Source organism: Malaclemys terrapin, chromosome 6, assembly GCF_027887155.1.
Source record: "Malaclemys terrapin pileata isolate rMalTer1 chromosome 6, rMalTer1.hap1, whole genome shotgun sequence".
NCBI classification, from domain to species: Eukaryota; Metazoa; Chordata; order Testudines; family Emydidae; genus Malaclemys; species Malaclemys terrapin.
The window spans coordinates 84,278,351-84,295,008 of record NC_071510.1 but is presented as its reverse complement, the minus strand read 5'-3'; the positions used below and the strand labels follow the sequence as shown (position 1 = coordinate 84,295,008).

The 16,658-nt window shown below is 40.9% G+C and overlaps 1 protein-coding gene across 3 annotated transcripts in view; it reads left to right on the top strand.

The window, feature by feature from the left end:
* Window positions 1-16,658, top strand: part of CCDC125 (coiled-coil domain containing 125) — a 39,530-nt gene that overhangs the window by 10,323 nt on the left and 12,549 nt on the right. For all 3 annotated transcript variants that reach the window (XM_054032849.1, XM_054032851.1, XM_054032850.1), the window contains exons 5-9: window positions 1,820-1,897; window positions 4,692-4,777; window positions 8,511-8,593; window positions 13,830-13,945; window positions 16,514-16,621. In XM_054032849.1, the coding sequence (XP_053888824.1) occupies window positions 1,820-1,897; window positions 4,692-4,777; window positions 8,511-8,593; window positions 13,830-13,945; window positions 16,514-16,621 (471 nt within the window). The remainder of the gene's footprint in view (window positions 1-1,819; window positions 1,898-4,691; window positions 4,778-8,510; window positions 8,594-13,829; window positions 13,946-16,513; window positions 16,622-16,658) is intronic.

The window sequence follows — 16,658 nt, the reverse complement described above, 5'->3', positions numbered from 1 at the left end:
AAGAGAAATAAAAAAACAGAAAATATCATACCACTATATAAATCCATGGTATGCTCACACCTTAAATATTGCATTTAGTTCTCATTGCCCCATCTCAAAAAAGATATATTAGAACTGGAAAAGGTACAAAGAACGGCAACAAAAATGATTAGTAGTATGGAATAGCTTCCATAGAAGGAGAGATTAAGAAGTCTGGGACTGTTCATCTTAGAAAAGAGACGACTAAGGAGTGATACAATAGAGGTCTTTACCCCTGGACGTAACACAGGAACAAGGGATCACCCAATGAAATTCATATGCAGCAGGTTTAAAACAAACATAGTGAAATACTTCTTCACACAATGTACACTCAACCTGTGGAGCTCATTGTCTGGGATGCTATGAAGGCCAAAGGTATAACTGGTTTTAAAAAAGAATTAGTTAAGATCATGGAGGATAGGTCTGTCAATAGCTGTTAGCCAAGATGGCCAGGGATAGAACCCCATGCTCCAGGTGTCCCTAAACTGCCAACTGCCAGAAGCTGGGACTGTATGACAGGATGGATCATTTGAAATTACTGTCTTCTGTTCAGTTCCCTTTGAAGTATCTGGCACTGGCCACTTAAGAAGATAGGATACCATTGGTCTGACCCATTATGGCCATTTCAATGTTCTTGAAATGCTGCTAAACTTTAAAAATAGCGAAGGCTAGCAGGAGTTGAAACACAGCTGTGGTTTGCAACTCTGTTGTTGAAAACTTAACATCTTGAATACTAAAACCACTAGGATTTTTGTAATCAGTTTAAATGTAAATTTAATTTAAATAATTTTCTTTTTCTTCCTTATGAGTCTGTTGATATGAGGAAGTGTATGTGACTTAATCCCTCAGTAAGGAATTGCATTCATAACTCTGACCCACAATTTTTTTTAATAGATAGTGCTATATCAATCTACTTAAGTTTTTAAGAAGTGGTTGCTCCTTGTCATGAAAGCAAAATGTGGCTTTTGAAATCTATAAAACCTATGGTCAAGAAGAGCTCCCTTTGCTTCATAGGTGCCGACATTTGTCACCAGTGAGTAGGTTAATTTTGGGAATTAAATACCTAATCTCTCCATGAATCTCCACTCACGTGTTCTGGGAACTGAAAACCAATCTCAGGTTCTGCAATTTCTACATTCTGTCCTTAATTAGACAAAAAGAACAGCTGAGCTGAGGGACTAATGACCGATTTCAAGTTTGGTCTTTCAAAAACAAGGCTTGATATCCCAGCTTTCCAAAAGGATATGCTGGTTAGTTCTAACCTTACAGGTTGAGATATCAAACCTTAAAATCATATTATTCTAATTTCTAACTTGCTTCCCCTGCCCTTCCTTCTTCCAATAGCTGCTAGAGCTTATCATTCTTTATACCACCTGTAAGGGTACGTCTACACTACCCGCCGGATTGGCGGGTAGTGATCGATCTATCGGGGATCAATTTATCGAGTCTAGTGTAGACACAATAAATAGATCGCAGATCACTCTGCCGTGGACTCCTGTACTCCACCGCAGCGAGAGGTGGAAGCGGAGTCGACGGAGGAGTGGCGGCAGTCGACCCTGCGCCGTGAGGTAAGTCGACCTAAGATATGTCGACTTCAGCTACGCTATTCTCGTAGCTGAAGTTGCGTATCTTAGGTCGATTCTTCCTCCCTCTCCCCTCCCGCCCCCCCCCTCCCCCCGTGTAGACCAGGCCTAAGTCTAGAATGGCCGTTTCCACAAGATGTAAAATGATACATTAATTTAGTTATATAATACTGTTAGATTTGTCTATATGATCTTGTCGTTGTTCATCTTTTTCACAGACAGTGTTTAATAAAGCCACTAGTCATACAAAAGCAATGCTTCAAAAAACTGAGGAACAAAAGAGAGCTTTAGAAAAGGTAAGGGTGCAGATTTCTCGTCTCTGCAAAATCATGCTAATATCATAGTGGCTTTATTCCTTGTAATTTGTGAGGCTAAACCAATAATTTAGGATTTATTCTGAACTGACAAAGGTGGTCCCTCTGTTTTTGAATATAATACATATCTGACTTTATTTCAGTTTTAGGTTTTGCTGACAGAAGTCTCATCCCACTTAGCTTTAAGGAGACAATGTTAACTTATCACATTTATGTCTGAACATTTGTACCTTCTGTTTACAAATAATTAAGATTACTATATTGAAAAGACAGGGGAAAAAATGTTTTTCAACTTGTTCACTTTGTGCATTTGACAGAACTTTGTTTATAGGCTGGGATTTTCAAAGGAACTTAAGAGAGTTAGGTGTCCAACTCTCCAATTTTAGTCATTTTCTCTCTCATTTTTTAATGAGTGGGTGGGTGGCTTTTTCACACACAGGAGCAAGGTGGGGGAGAGACATTCTGAGACTAGGAATATAAATGTAGCTCCATTAGAAACTGGTGGAGAGAGTTGAGGGCAAGTATAATTGAAACTACTTTAACTCATTTTTTTTAAGACTTGAACTTGTATCTCTAATCAAATGTTAGACTGTCAGCTGTCTGTCTTTCTAAGGAACGTTACTGCAATGTGATGCTTGGTTCTGAGCCTTTAAGGTATCCAATACATGGGCATTTTACAGATATACAAGTGGGATTTAGACAAGTACAAAAGATTACATTCAAATATGGACACAAAATTCACTTTTATCTGGCAATTAACTACTGCCTAAGTGAACACTCACAGTGAATTTAGATTGTAATATGCCACAAAGAGGCAGTTTTTCCTGCTGAATAAGACATAGGGATTACATGAATGCTTGTGGAAAACGTCTGGCCTAACTGCCTCAACACATGGAATCCATCCTGAAGACCTGTCCGCACTGCAAATAAACTAAGTTGTAGCACCTGGCTACCACATTTACAATTTGTAGTATAGATAGAAGATTGGAAATACCTACGGCCTTAGTACAGTTATTGGATACAGTGAAGTTTCCTTGTACACTGTAATTGTAGTTGGGTTGGGAGAAAAATGTGTTATAACCAGGTTCTCTGACTCAATTGTACTTGGGTCTAAAGCTGTTAAGAGTGCCACTTCTAATATGAGAAAACCTGCTCCTCCTCTTCATTTACTATATATACTGTTGTGTGGTGAGGCAAAGGGATTACTTGCAATGGTAGCATGTTAGAAGGAGGATAATCACTTGATCTCTCTCCCAATATGGAACTATTACTCAAAAGCAGCTAACACCATCAATTTCTCCATTATGCTGATGTTTGGAGAATTTTCCTTCAAAAAGGTGAGTGTAGAACAAAGTACTTTACAACAGTGTTACCATGAGATAGTGTCACTTTGATACTGAAGAACTTTACCATTATCCACTTGAGTGCAGCCTAATGTATTTCGGCAAAACATACCTCTTGTGTCCTTAGTGGAAGATTGTTGCTAACTGCCAGCACTGCAGAGAAACTGTGACAGAGTTTCACAGTAAAACAATTAAAGCAGAGTGGGAATTTTTCAGTATGTATCTAACAATGTGCCATCTGTCAAGTATTAATTTTAATTGCTACATCCAGACAGGTCGGATTTCTACACATACTGATATTCTTTATATAAGTAATTTCAACTTGATATTCTTTGTACAAATAGCAGCTTACTGTTAGTATGGGAAACTCCCATAGGAGAAACTGTCTAATGTCAAAAAGGCCCATCTTAGATGTCTGAGTATTGAAAAGAACACTTACTGTGTAGGGAAAGGGATACTTAAAGAAACCATGGCATAATATCCATGCATTTTTGGACAGCCCAAACTATTAGTTAGTTTTAATCTTGTGTCTGAAAAGGAATCTATTGGGTTTTTGTTTTGTTCTCCCCCAACCGCCCAATTAGTGGGCATCACCCAAGAAAAATAACCATACAGAATGTCATAACCTAAAAAGGTAATAGGGTCTTGTGACACATGGACTTCAGAAGCCCCAGCAGTTTATAATCTCCTTTTAAACTCTTCAGAGGATCCCCTCTTAAACTCTCCGGGTGAAATCCTGGTCCCATTGAAGTCAGTGGCAAAACTCCCAGTAACCTCACTGGAGCTGGGATGTCCCTTTCTGTGAGCACTTGTTTTCACACAAACTTGCACCTGTTCAATTAAACTGTTCACTGGTGTGAGCACTCTTATTCCAGTTTAAGAGTGTCTTATTTCAGTTTAGCTTAAATCTGTTCTAAACTAAACCAAAATAAACCAGACTTGCACCAGTTTAACTAAATCCATTTAAAATCACACCTTAAACCAATGTAAAGCTCTGTGTACAGACAATCCTGTAGTCTGTCACATTGTCCTCTGACTATGTTCAGAGAAAAGGACAAGCTAATACCATGTTGTAAATCCTGATAAATATTCCAGAACTTTGTAACCAAATCTGGAGGCTGCCTACAGATGCTTTCCACAATATTTGTCTAGGTCTGTTTATTTTTAAATCTCCTGTATAGTTAGTTTCAACTAGTCACGTAAAATTACTAATTAAGTATTTTTTAAAGACAGCTTTAATTTAAAGAGAACTGTTAGTTGGTTCAGTAACAGAATGAAACTGAACTCTGACATTAGGGAAAGCAGAACCAAGAGTGTCCTTGGATAAAATATCTGGAACATGGACAATTTTTTTTTTTTTTTTTTAATAATCTAAATGTTGTGGTGCTTTAGACTCATTCCTGTAATTAACTGTTACTGTTTTTTCATCTCAGGAAATAAATGCTTTGCAATGGGAAATTGAATTTGATCAAGAAAGATTTAAAAACATAGAAGAGACATGGACAGAAAAATGTGACAGGTATTTGAATCCAATTATGGAATCTCTTTATTTTTAAATATCTTGTTGACTCTTGGGTGAAGCTTTTCTAATGTCATCTGCATGCCCCAACATACCAGATTTTCTGGTTCTTCATGTTAATTTCCTTGTGGATCTCAGAAAGTATTTAACATTCATCAATATGCTAGACATGTCAGTTTTTAAGTATTGAGCATTAAAGTTGATAACTCGCAATTCTTTACTCTTGTTTGAAGAGTATATGTTAAGCGGCTTTGCTGATTTGAGCTTTCAATTCAATCTGTCTTTCCTTATGTTAACCAACTGGTACAGGACTATTTATAAGTTAACATTTTATTTAATGAGGTGTAGAAAATAATGCTGGTGTGGTGTGCAGGCCTATAGTAGAGTCAAACAATGGTTAATGATATTTTTGTTTTGTACATTATAGTCATGAGTAAGAGTGTGCTCAAGTGAAATGTGATACTACCACTTGCCCCACATTTAAATAAAAATTGCTTTTTGACTGACAGCAGCTGTTACTTGTTGGGTATGTAGGACAAACCAAAAACACTGAATTAGTAACATAACACAACAACAGACATTGAGAGCACTAATAAGCAGTCTCCCAGCAGACTTTTTTTGATTATTTAAAGACACGAGTAACTTCTCTGAAGTCCAAACAGCAGAATTTCAATTATTTCAGTGAAGATTATTTTATATTTTTTAAAAACACATCTAGAACCAAGGAATAAGTACATGTACATTAGTTGATTATTATGTATTTGTTTGTTATGTTCTGCAAATTATCAGCTCTTCCCTACTCATCTAACCTATCAGGATTATCAACAAATACTCTTTAAAAACACCTACACCCTCCTAATTCATCCTCTCTTCTTAAAAGCTTGGGTATAACAGATAGGCCTTTTTGGCATGTCCTAAAGGTCATACTCTGCCTTTGTCCAGCTAATGATGAAAGAAGTTCCAGAATTAAGGGCTTCTCATATAAGGGCTTGCTATCAGACCCTTTCCATTTAAATCATGAGTGCATGAATGTGAGCACCTCAGCTGATCTCACATGTTGTGGAATCAAACAAAAAGAGGGCCAGGAAAAAAAACGGTATATTGGTACTCTGTTAATTCTTAGAATTGCATATAAGAGGAATTTATGTGCTGCCTAGCAAGAGTTGCTGAGTAGGCCAGAATAAAGTTCGATTCGAAACCGAAATTGAGAAACAGTTTTAGAAAGCTGCAATAATTCAAGAGCTCAATCAATTTTTCAAAAGGTTTTCTGATCCCTGAGACAACAAGATGAGAAGTGTGGGTCTTTTGCCTTTAAGGGCTGGTCTACACTGGGGGGGGGAGGGGGAATCGATCTAAGATACGCTACTTCAGCTACGTGAATAGCGTAGCTGAAGTTGAAGTATCTTAGATCGATTTACCTTGGGTCCTCACGGCGCGGGATCGACCGCTGCGGCTCCCCTGTCGACTCCGCTACCGCCGCTCGCTCCGGTGGAGTTACGGAGTCGACGGTGAGCTCGTTCGGGGATCAATATATCGCGTCTTAATGAGACCCGATATATCAATCCCCGATAAATCGATAGCTACCCGCCAATACGGCGGGTAGTCTGGACGTACCCTTAGATGTATATTTAAAGGAAGAGATTTCAGTCCACCAGTTAACTGTTTAAAAAACGAAATAAAAAAAAAAAAACATGAGATGTAATTACATGTATTTTAATAAAAACTCTGGGGATGTGCTGGGAAAAGGCCTATTAATACAGTATCAGAACAAAAAGTATGGAAACAAGGCTTGTGTCCCTTTCTCTTCCAGGAACAGGAATTATTTAACTGCAAGGTGAAGTGCATTACATTTTAATGTACTCAAGAATTAAAAGAACAGATGTTTTAGAACCATACTTAAGGAAATAGGAAGTTTGCACTGTATGCTAAGGACAAAGCCATATCGTAACAGACAAATGTGCCCAATAAAATCACTGTATTTTAACCTTTAATGGACATTATGGATTGTCTAACAAATATTTCAAAGTACTATAATTACCATATATACTCGATCATAAGCTGGTTCGTTTATAAGCCGACCCCCACCCCCCCCAAGATGGATAAGTAAAAATGGCAAATTTTTATGACCCATTCATAAGCTGATCCTATAATTCAGGGGTTAGCTCTCAGCCCACGGCCCATCAGGATAATCCGCTGGCGGGCCGAGACTGTTTACCTCAGGTTTACCTCTGTGCCTGAGGATGCTCAAGTAAACAAAATGTCCCGACCCACCAGCAGCTTACCCTGATGGGCCAGGACAGCAATTGGTGGGGAAATTTTGGATGGGGTGGGAGGGAGTAGGAGGGGGTCGGGGAGTAACCCCTGTGACTACCCCCCACATGTCCCTACCCCGGGACACCCACACTCTTCCCATCCCATCCCTTCCCACCTTACCTGGGATGGGCTGGGGGAGGATGTCTCTGGCCTGGCCAGAGCTACTCCGGCAGGCCGGGCAATGTGATTGCAGCCTGCTCCGGCGGAGCGGACGGCGCGGCCACAGCCTGCCAGCCCCGGAGCTGTAGCTGCTTTGGAGGCTGGGGGGAGAGCAGTGTGGCCAGAAGAGGAGAGACTCTGGCCCTGCCTCTTCCATTCTGGCTCTGCTACCTCTGCTTGCCCCCTCTGTTGGGGGAAGGGGAGTTGTATCCCACCTCTCCCCCTCTCTATACCTGTTCATAAGCCGACCCCCTTCTCTGATGCTTCCCTTTTTTACTAAAAAAATTCGGCTTATGAACGAGTATATACAGTATGTATTTTGTACATATTTTTAATGACTGTTCCCAGTGACAATATAGTATCTTCCATTTTCTCTCAAGTTCAGGTGTTTTTCAGGTATCTTACGTTCCATTTTACTTGTTTGAAATTTTCAAAATGTTTCTTATTTGCAAAGGCTTTGAATATGCACTTTTGCATTTTTTTTAAATGTTTCTTTTTGTGTTTGTTCTATAATGGGCAGTACACTAAATATTATTAGCAGAATCTCCCACTAAGAATCATTGACTATTGAAGGCACGTTATCAGCTTAATATCTAGCTGTTGCTTTTTTTTAAAGAGTTAAAAAGTAGTTTCAGGTTCTATATTTGCTATTTGCACCAACCCTCTGCCAGTTTTTGTAATTTTATGATGCAGTATCTTCCATTTCTTGTACATATTTTTTTCTCTTTCTGTTGCTGTGGGAAATCTTCACAAACAAAAGAGGAAACTGATTACACACACAGGGAATGTCTTCACTATGGGGCTTAGTCGACCTAAGTGAATAACGTAGCTGGAGTCGATGTAGCTTAGGTCGACTTACCCCTGTGTCTTCACTGTGCTGCGTCGACGGGAGACGCTCTCCAGTCAACTTCCCTTACTCTTCTCGGAGAGCTGGAGTACCAGGATCAACTGGAGTGTGCTTTGCCATCGATTTAGCCGGTCTTCACTAGACCCGCTAAATCGATCCCTGATGCATCAAATTGCAGCAGCGTGGATCTCTCCGGTAGTGAAGACCAGCCCACAGTCTTGTCAGAGGCACAGAGTAAGAAAACTGAAAAAAATATGGCAGGGGGATTTTTCTCTAATCTTTCAGTAATTCTAATTGCTACATATAAAAAAGCTAAGGAAAACATTTTAAGACACAAGTGATTTTAACTTGAGTCAGTTTTTAAATAACTATTTCAAAGCTAAAACAGTCTGTGTTTGTTTCCAACTTCTGCAGGATATATTGTGAAAATGCAGCCCTTAAGGAAACATTGAAACTCAGAACAGATGAAGTTAGAACTCTTAAATCTGAAAATGCAAGTAAGCAAACACTGCATTGCTCAATACTTTTCCCTTTTTAAAAGTACTGTTTTTAATGAGAGAGACAAGATAGATGAGTTAATGTATTTTATTGGACCAACTTCTGTTAATGGAATGGACCGCTTCACAGAGTTCTTTGGGTCTTGGGAATGTAACGAGAGTCTAAATACAAGTTGGAAGAGATTGTTAAGCATAAGGGGTTTGTTGTATTAATTTAATTGGAATATATGGGCCAAAGGTGTTAAGGTTGTTTAATGTTGGACAAAGACTATGTTAAACAAGGTTCGGGTTTGTTATACAGAAATCGCAGCCTGCTTAGTACCATGGCAAACACATTATTAAACATCCTTTTAGAAGAAAAAACTCCTTGTTTGACAAACTCTTAGATGGTATTAAATATGGTAATAACTGTCCTTTTAGGGAAAAGAGAAGAAGTTGCTTGAGGTGGGCTACAGCTATTGTAAGTCTGATCTCATTTCATCCCAAATGGTGGTTGGGATTCAGCTTGAGCTCATAGGGGTGGTGATGTTATTCAGGTCCTTCTCTTCGGCCTGGTCTGGTCAGGACATCCCTCAGGATCAGGATGATGAAAGCTCAGGGTCCCAGGAAAGGGGATGTATGCCAGCCATGATGGTAAAGATTGCTCCTGGAGCATCACAAAAGAGGTTTATTTTACTTTGAGCCAACACGTTGTTATTCAGTGGTGCCTATATGTTCATCTGATCTTGCTTTGTTTAACTTTGGATCTGGAAATCATTTTTAGCAGCCAGGACCGCCCAGATGGTGGGGCAATTTGCCCCAGGGGCCCCCATGAGAGTTTTTCGGGGCCCCTGGTGCGGGGTCCTTCACTCGCTCCAGGGGCCCCAGAAAACTCTAGTGGGGCCCAGGCCCCCAGAGCTTCTTCTGCTCCGGGTCTTCGGCAGCAGTTCAGCGGCGGGGGGTCCTTCCGCTCCGGGACCCGCCGCCGAAGTGCTGGGTCTTCGGCAGCAATTCGGCGGCGGGGGCCCCCTGCCGCCGAAGACCCTAGGCCCCCTGAATCCTCTGGGCAGCCCTGTTAGCAGCTGATGTCTGGAGATACCATCTTAAGCCAGATGTGGCTTACAAAATTTTTGATTGATTTCAACTTAGCTTCATAACTGTGACTTCAAGATGTACTGATATTTTACATAATGTAATTAAGGAGTGGGATGTGTCTGTGTGCGAGGGAGAGACACTCACTATCTCCTTTAAAAATGTGACTCTTTGCCATTACTTGAGCGCTGTTCACTAGCAACCTGTTGGAGCGTCACTGACATATTTATGCTGGGTCATAGGATATTCATCTTTAGTAATAGAGACCCATCTTTGTTGTCTTTGACTTTTTCTTCTCAGTCCTACTGGCCTTGCAGATCTGGGGTATTTTCTCTGGAATGGGGAAGACAGGAGGGAATGATAGGTTGAGTGTAGACTTGAAATTCATGTTAGATGTATGATTTGACTGTTAAAATCTTTTCTTCCACACTGGTAGTTTGTTTTAGTTGCCACTCTTTGCATTAAAATAATGAAGTAGGGCACTCTGAATGACCTTACAATGAGGTAACTTTTGAAAAAAGAATCATTGTGTCTTTTCCATCATGATCAGTAGCAAAACATAACTAAGCAAAGTGAATGTGTTTAAAAAAGTGAAACTAACTTGATTTTTTTCTTTGTACAACACATTTTGTAGATAAGAAAAATAAAATGGACAGTTTATCTTGTCTTCAGCAGCGAGGTGTTTGATAGTGATCCAAATCAGATTGTTTCAGCTGCTTTATTAGAAGACCTTATTGGGGGAAAATGTGAGAGGTGTATTATTCAGCAAAAAAACAGGCAACAGCATAATAATAGAATTGTTGAAATGGAGTGTGAAATAAAACTTGGTGATTTATATTAAGCGGATACTGGAAGCAATTGCTATGGAAGCTAGAATAGAAATACATTAAAAACTGGAGAAATAAGATGCTAATAAAATGAGGTTCAACAGTTTCACTTGAGGAGAAGAAATCTGGTATCTAAGTATAGAATGTGAGAATACTGATATAATAAAATATATTTTTTTATTAAATATGCTTTTTATCCCAAAGAATCCAAAGTATTTCACAAATTATAACAACACTGAAATACAACCACTTCAGGTGTGGAGGGAAACTACTATCCTGCTCCCTGTACAACCGTGGAGAAATGGAACATTTGGCTAAGAAAGCCAGGGCAAACTCCTGCTGTTATGAAAATTACTATGAGATAGTAAGGACCATATAGGACAATGGAACCTTTAGTTTTTAATATCTGAACTTATAGGTTCCCATAGCATATAGTGTAGGATACTCAACTTATTTACCTTAGAACAGAGGTTCCTCAACTGTGGTCCATAGAGAGCTGGTTGGATCATATGATGCAAGCACCTCCCCTTATTTGTAGCTACAAAATTGCTTTAAAAGACATGAATATTTTTCTAGTATTACCTTTTGAAGTAGGCAATTGTAGTTGTAAATGGAAAGAGAGGTGGTCACATGGTGTTAAATGGGAGGAGAGGGGATATGAGTTATCATCTCTATTAAAATATGGTCCACACTATGAGAACATTAGACTCCCTTCCTTAGAAGGAGGAAGGAATTTGAGACTCTGGTTCTAGGGAGTCTAGGTATTCCAAACCTGATGCTTAAACCGTTAAACTAATCTCTCAAGTAATTGGAAAAAACTTTAACGCAGAGTTAAGGTTGCCTGGTGATACCTTGTGTCCTTCCAGAATGTCAAGTTCAGCAAAACTCAAATTTCGGAAAACCAGGAAATAGAGTTAAGATAAACACCCATGCAACCTTAACTCTGTCCCTCTGGAGCTGCCAGTAACCCCTGAGAATTATGTGCATGCACTCCAGCTGCATTCAGTATGTTAGGTGTAGCTCTACTGAGAATGGTGAAGGAATAAGTTGGAGCAGCTTGGAAGAGCTGTAATTGTGATGTGAGGAGATCTGGGGATTAGTTTGAGGAGCATCATAGAACTGTGATTGTGATATGAGGAGATGAGGGTCTGAGTCCCCTCCCCGCCCCCCATGTGTGTTATCAAAGGAAAAAGGTGTATATATACCTTGAAGTTCCAGTCTGCATCATTTCAATACAGAATTGTGTTGGTTGTGTCAGTAGCAGGATACTGGGATTTTCTTGCCATGGGTATTGTCAATAGTGAGATGGGGATATAAAAGCAGTCTGTGGATTTAATGATGGGTAGGTGAAAGTATAGGTTGGGTTGTATCCTGTGTGCAAATGTCAAGGGGTTGTAAAAGAATAGGAGGTGGTTGTTTTAGTTTTACAAGTGTGGTATTTTTTTCAGGGGAGTAGGCTCAGTGTTTGAGCATAGGAGAAGTGCAGATAGTGCCTATTCTATATTTCCTGGTTTTCAGAACTGTGAGTTTTGCTGAACTTGAGGTTCAGGAAGTGTGCAAGCTATAGGCGGGCAACCTTAACTCTAAAAAAAGAACAGGAGTACTTGTGGCACCTTAGAGACTAACAAATTTATTAGAGCATAAGCTTTCGTGGACTACAGCCCACTTCTTCGGATGCATATAGAATGGAATGTCCATTCCATGTCCGTGTCCATTGTTAGTCTCTAAGGTGCCACAAGTACTCCTGTTCTTCTTTTTGCGGATACAGACTAACACGGCTGCTACTCTGAAACCTTAACTCTGTTAATGAAGTTTTGTCATTTAATTTACTAGGTTTTTTTTAAAACAGGTAGGCGTTAATGGTCATTTAGACAGTTGTAGTTCTCACCTAGGTTTGCAGTTGATACACTACTCTGGGTAGGTAATCAAAAGGCTTAGATTTTATATAGTGTTTTTCATCAGTAGGCTTCAAAGAAATTTACATCATCCACATTTTGCGTATGGGAAATTGAGTTACAGAGAGGTGAAGTGACTGGCCCGAGGTCATCCAGCAGGCCAGTGGCAGGACTAGGAATAGTCCTTATCCAATGGTCTTGCAACTGGGCCACACAGTTGCTATGTGATTCCTCATTGCTCCTCCCCCCCTGTACATTTTGTTATAGCAGGATGGGGATAGTGGTTGTACTTTGAAATGTTTGTAATGTGTAGTTGCTAACAGACCCAGTGAGAAAAATCTTCTGGTCTATGATCCAAAACCTTGACAGTTCTATTATAGTAACTTCAAGTGTGTGAGAAGATTAGTGTGCCTCTCTCCTCCACCCTCTGCCCCACCAACTTTTCCAGCTCCCCCTCCTTATAGTAATTTCTTCTAGATGTTTTAATTTGTTACCTGCAGGCTCTCCAACCCATATCTCAGCTCACATGGAGGGTAGGAAGAGGGGCTTAGGCCTCCCAGATCCTGGCACACACACACCAGGGGAGAATGTGGGGCTGACAGATGCCCTTGCTCTTCTCCAGTGACCCTTACCTGAGCTCCCAACCCCTCTTACCTCCCTTCCCCACTTATCCCCCTCTCCTCCATATGGCAGCAAACCCCTTTCACCTCTCAGCAAACATTCATGTCTACTTTTTTTTAATTCAAAAATGCATTATCCCAAAGTAAACACACTAACAGAGGCAGATTTTAGCAATATGCCATCTAGCCTTTTGACCCACAGTGGGAACAGACACTGGCAGGATAAGTCAGATTCAAAGGACTACTACTTATCTCCTTGAGCTATCAAGTTTATGTGACACTAACAGTCCGTGCATTCTTGGTATAATCCATCGGAAATGAGAATAAGCACATAAGGCTTTCAAAGGGCCTAACTGGAGAAGCAAAATCTTTTTCAAATAATGTATTAATTTGATTTCGCCCAAAGGGCTGGTGGGTACCAGGCACTTTGTTGGGGTAACCGTTGAATGTTGGAGACCCTGATGCAATGATCTGAGCCATGTTTTGATTTCTATCTGTAAGGAGAAAAAAAGTTGCCAGAAACTCTCAACTTTAAGATAAGCTGTTTTTTTTCGGGGGCTATATCTTGGTACACTTTGATCAAATGGCCCCAAATTTGGATCATGAATGGAATCCCATACCCAGCACAGCACATTACAAAGCAATACAGCTAATAGTGTAGATTTTAGAGCACCCAGCAGAGTCAAGGTTTGAACAGAAAGCTGTTTTTAACCTTAACTGTAGGAGAGCTATCACTCTGCTGTAATTTCTTGGTAAGCAAAGTCAGATATTGAGGAGATTAGAAGCATGAAAAACTAATTATTTTCAATGTTGAATTTCATAGTTTTGAATCAACAGCGCTTGGAGTTTCTTGCAATGCTTGATGTAAAACAACAGAAGATTATTCAGGAAAATATGTCCATTAATAAAAGTGGCTTTACAGAAATTACAGGTCTTGAAGTAAGTGAGAATTTTGTTTTCTTTATTTCAGGAAGTATGGTTGGTTGGAAGTTTTTTTTTTTTTTTAAATACATTTTGTTTGAGCAGTTAATGAAGTTCCACAAAACATTTCCTTCCAAAAATTCCTTTTTGATAATGCATCAGAATACAGTATGACTTTTATAGCAAATGAGAAATATGCCTCCTGTTATTAACTGAGTGCTTGCAATAAGTAGTCTCTGAGCCTGTTGGGCAATTATCTGCTTTGCTACTGTCGTGGAAAGGAAGAGCGGACCGAAGAAGCATCAGGATATCCTACTAATGTTAACAGGTTTAGCACTATCTCCTCAAGCTCTGCACTTTTCTCTTATGAGAGGAGACCTCTTTTGAGGTCTTCAGGGAGCAGCATAAATATACTGACAACTCTTCTGACTGTTTTTATGCTGTATGGTAGAAGCCATGCTTCTGGTCAGTGGAAGATACTCCACTATCCTGTCTGTCATGCTGCAAATGTGGCAAAAATGATGGTGAATGACTAAGACTCCAATTTATATGCTCCAAGGTCTGAGATTTCCAGAGAGCAGTCTGGAATATATCCAAGGCTTCCTTAACTTTCTGGGGCAGAACCCTATTGACAAGGACAAATAGTATGACATGACAGGTTGAATCCTGGAAATATTCATTCTAGCAAGATTACACTGTAATGGTCTCTTTATTACTTTTGTATTCAATTACAACTAGGGAGAACATTTTCAAAAGCTTCTAAGGGATTTAGGAGCACAACGGCCATTGAAAGTCATTGGGCTTTATGCCCCTAAATCACGTAAGCATTTTTGAAAATCTGCACCTAAACCTTTTAATAATCTCATAATATACAATATGTGTGGGTATGTCCACATTTGTTAAATATCTGACGGCTACTTATTCATAGGCTGAACTCAGTAATACCTTGTCTACACATTTACTCAGGGAATAGCTTGACATTTTTAATTTAAAAAAGAAAAAGTTTAATGCATTATGCATAAGACTACAATTTTGTCATGGATATTTTTAGTAAATGTCATGGACAGGTTAACAGGGTCCACACACACCTCTCGCAAGCAACCCCCCTCTGGCTGGCTGTCTGTGTCCATGGTCTTTAAACCAGTCCCAGCCCTGCCTTTGGGCTGTACCCCCAGGGTTTGCTGCTTCAGGCCACTGGGAGCTGCGGGAAGCTGCAGCCAGCACATCCCTCGGCCTGCGCCGCTTCCCACAGCCCCCATTGGCCAGTGGGAGCTATGATTGGCCGAACCTGTGGACGCGGCAGGTAAACAAACCATGCTGGCCCGTTGGGGTGCTTACCCTAGTGGGCTGCGTGCCAAAGGTTGCTGATCCCTGCTTTACAACATTCATTTCATGGAGGTTCCTGAGTTCCTTTTCAACCACTCCTCCCCTCCTTCACAATATTTTCTCTGTTACTAATCATGCCAGTTTGATATTTGGCATTTGGTATTGGCAATATCTTGGGCAGAGGAGGAGAGGGAAAGTAAACCCTGATGGAGACCATCCCCATAGGAATTTAATATGCTTTAACATCACATCTTTAGTAATTCTTGAGTGTCCCCATGTAGACAAGCCTGGAACAGAAAAATTTTCAAAGCCAGGGACAGATACTATTTGCTGTATTATACGCTCTAATTTTATTTGGGATGTGTGCATAGATAAACTTTTTTTTTTTTTTTCTTTTTAGAGTTCACTTGTTTGGGTACATAAACCTTTAAAGATGTATACTGCATAATTAAGACTATGATTATGTTATGGAGGTCACGGAAGTCACAGAATCTGTGATTTCCAGAGACCTCCGTGACATTGGGGCATCCACAGCAACCCAGCCACTGCTGGCAGCAGGGGACCCTCCTGCAGCAGCCCTGCTGCGATGTGCGGCAGAAGGACCCCTGCAACTGACCAGCCGCCACCACTGGCAGGGTCACCCAAGCTGCCCGGCCACCAGTGCTGCTGGCGGGGGACCTGGAGCTCTCTAGCCACAGTGGGGGGGAATCTGCAGCTCCCCAGCTGCCGCAGGCAGCAGTGGATCCCCCCCAGCTCCCAGCCCCACAAGCAGTGGGGGATTCCCCCCCACCCAGCTCCCAGTCCTGTGGGCAGTGGGGGGCCCCCAGAGCGTCCCAGCCACCACCAGCGGTGGCAGAGGGACCCTGGCAGCTGCAGCCAGCACATCCCTCGCTCCGTGCTGCTTTCCAAAGCCCCCATTGGCCTGGAGTGGCAAACCGCGGCCAGTGGGAGCTGCGATCGGCCGAACCTGCGGACGCAGCAGGTAAACAAACCGTCCCGGCCCGTCAGGGTGCTTACCCTGGTGGGCTGCGTGTCAAAGGTTGCCGATCCCTGTTGTAAAGTTTGAATAGTTTTTATCGCTTGTTTATTTTAATTAAAAATAAATGGCATGTGTGTGTAGATCATGTGGGTTTCCCTAACCCCTAATCCACTATGATTTCAAGATATTTTTATTGGTAAAAATCTAGATTCTTTAAATTACTTTGTGTGTGCACATAGAGGTGTTTGAGTAACTGGTGTGTAATGCTCTTGGATTTGAAGCTGGCGGTTCTTGGAGCCTGCACCTGTAATGCTTCTGGAGGAGAGCCCTGTTCCTGTGCTAAAATGTCAGCTGCAACTCGAAAGCAGCTCCTTCAGCTCAGACAAGAGGTAATGTAGCCTAACTTGGCTGTGGAGCAACATAGAT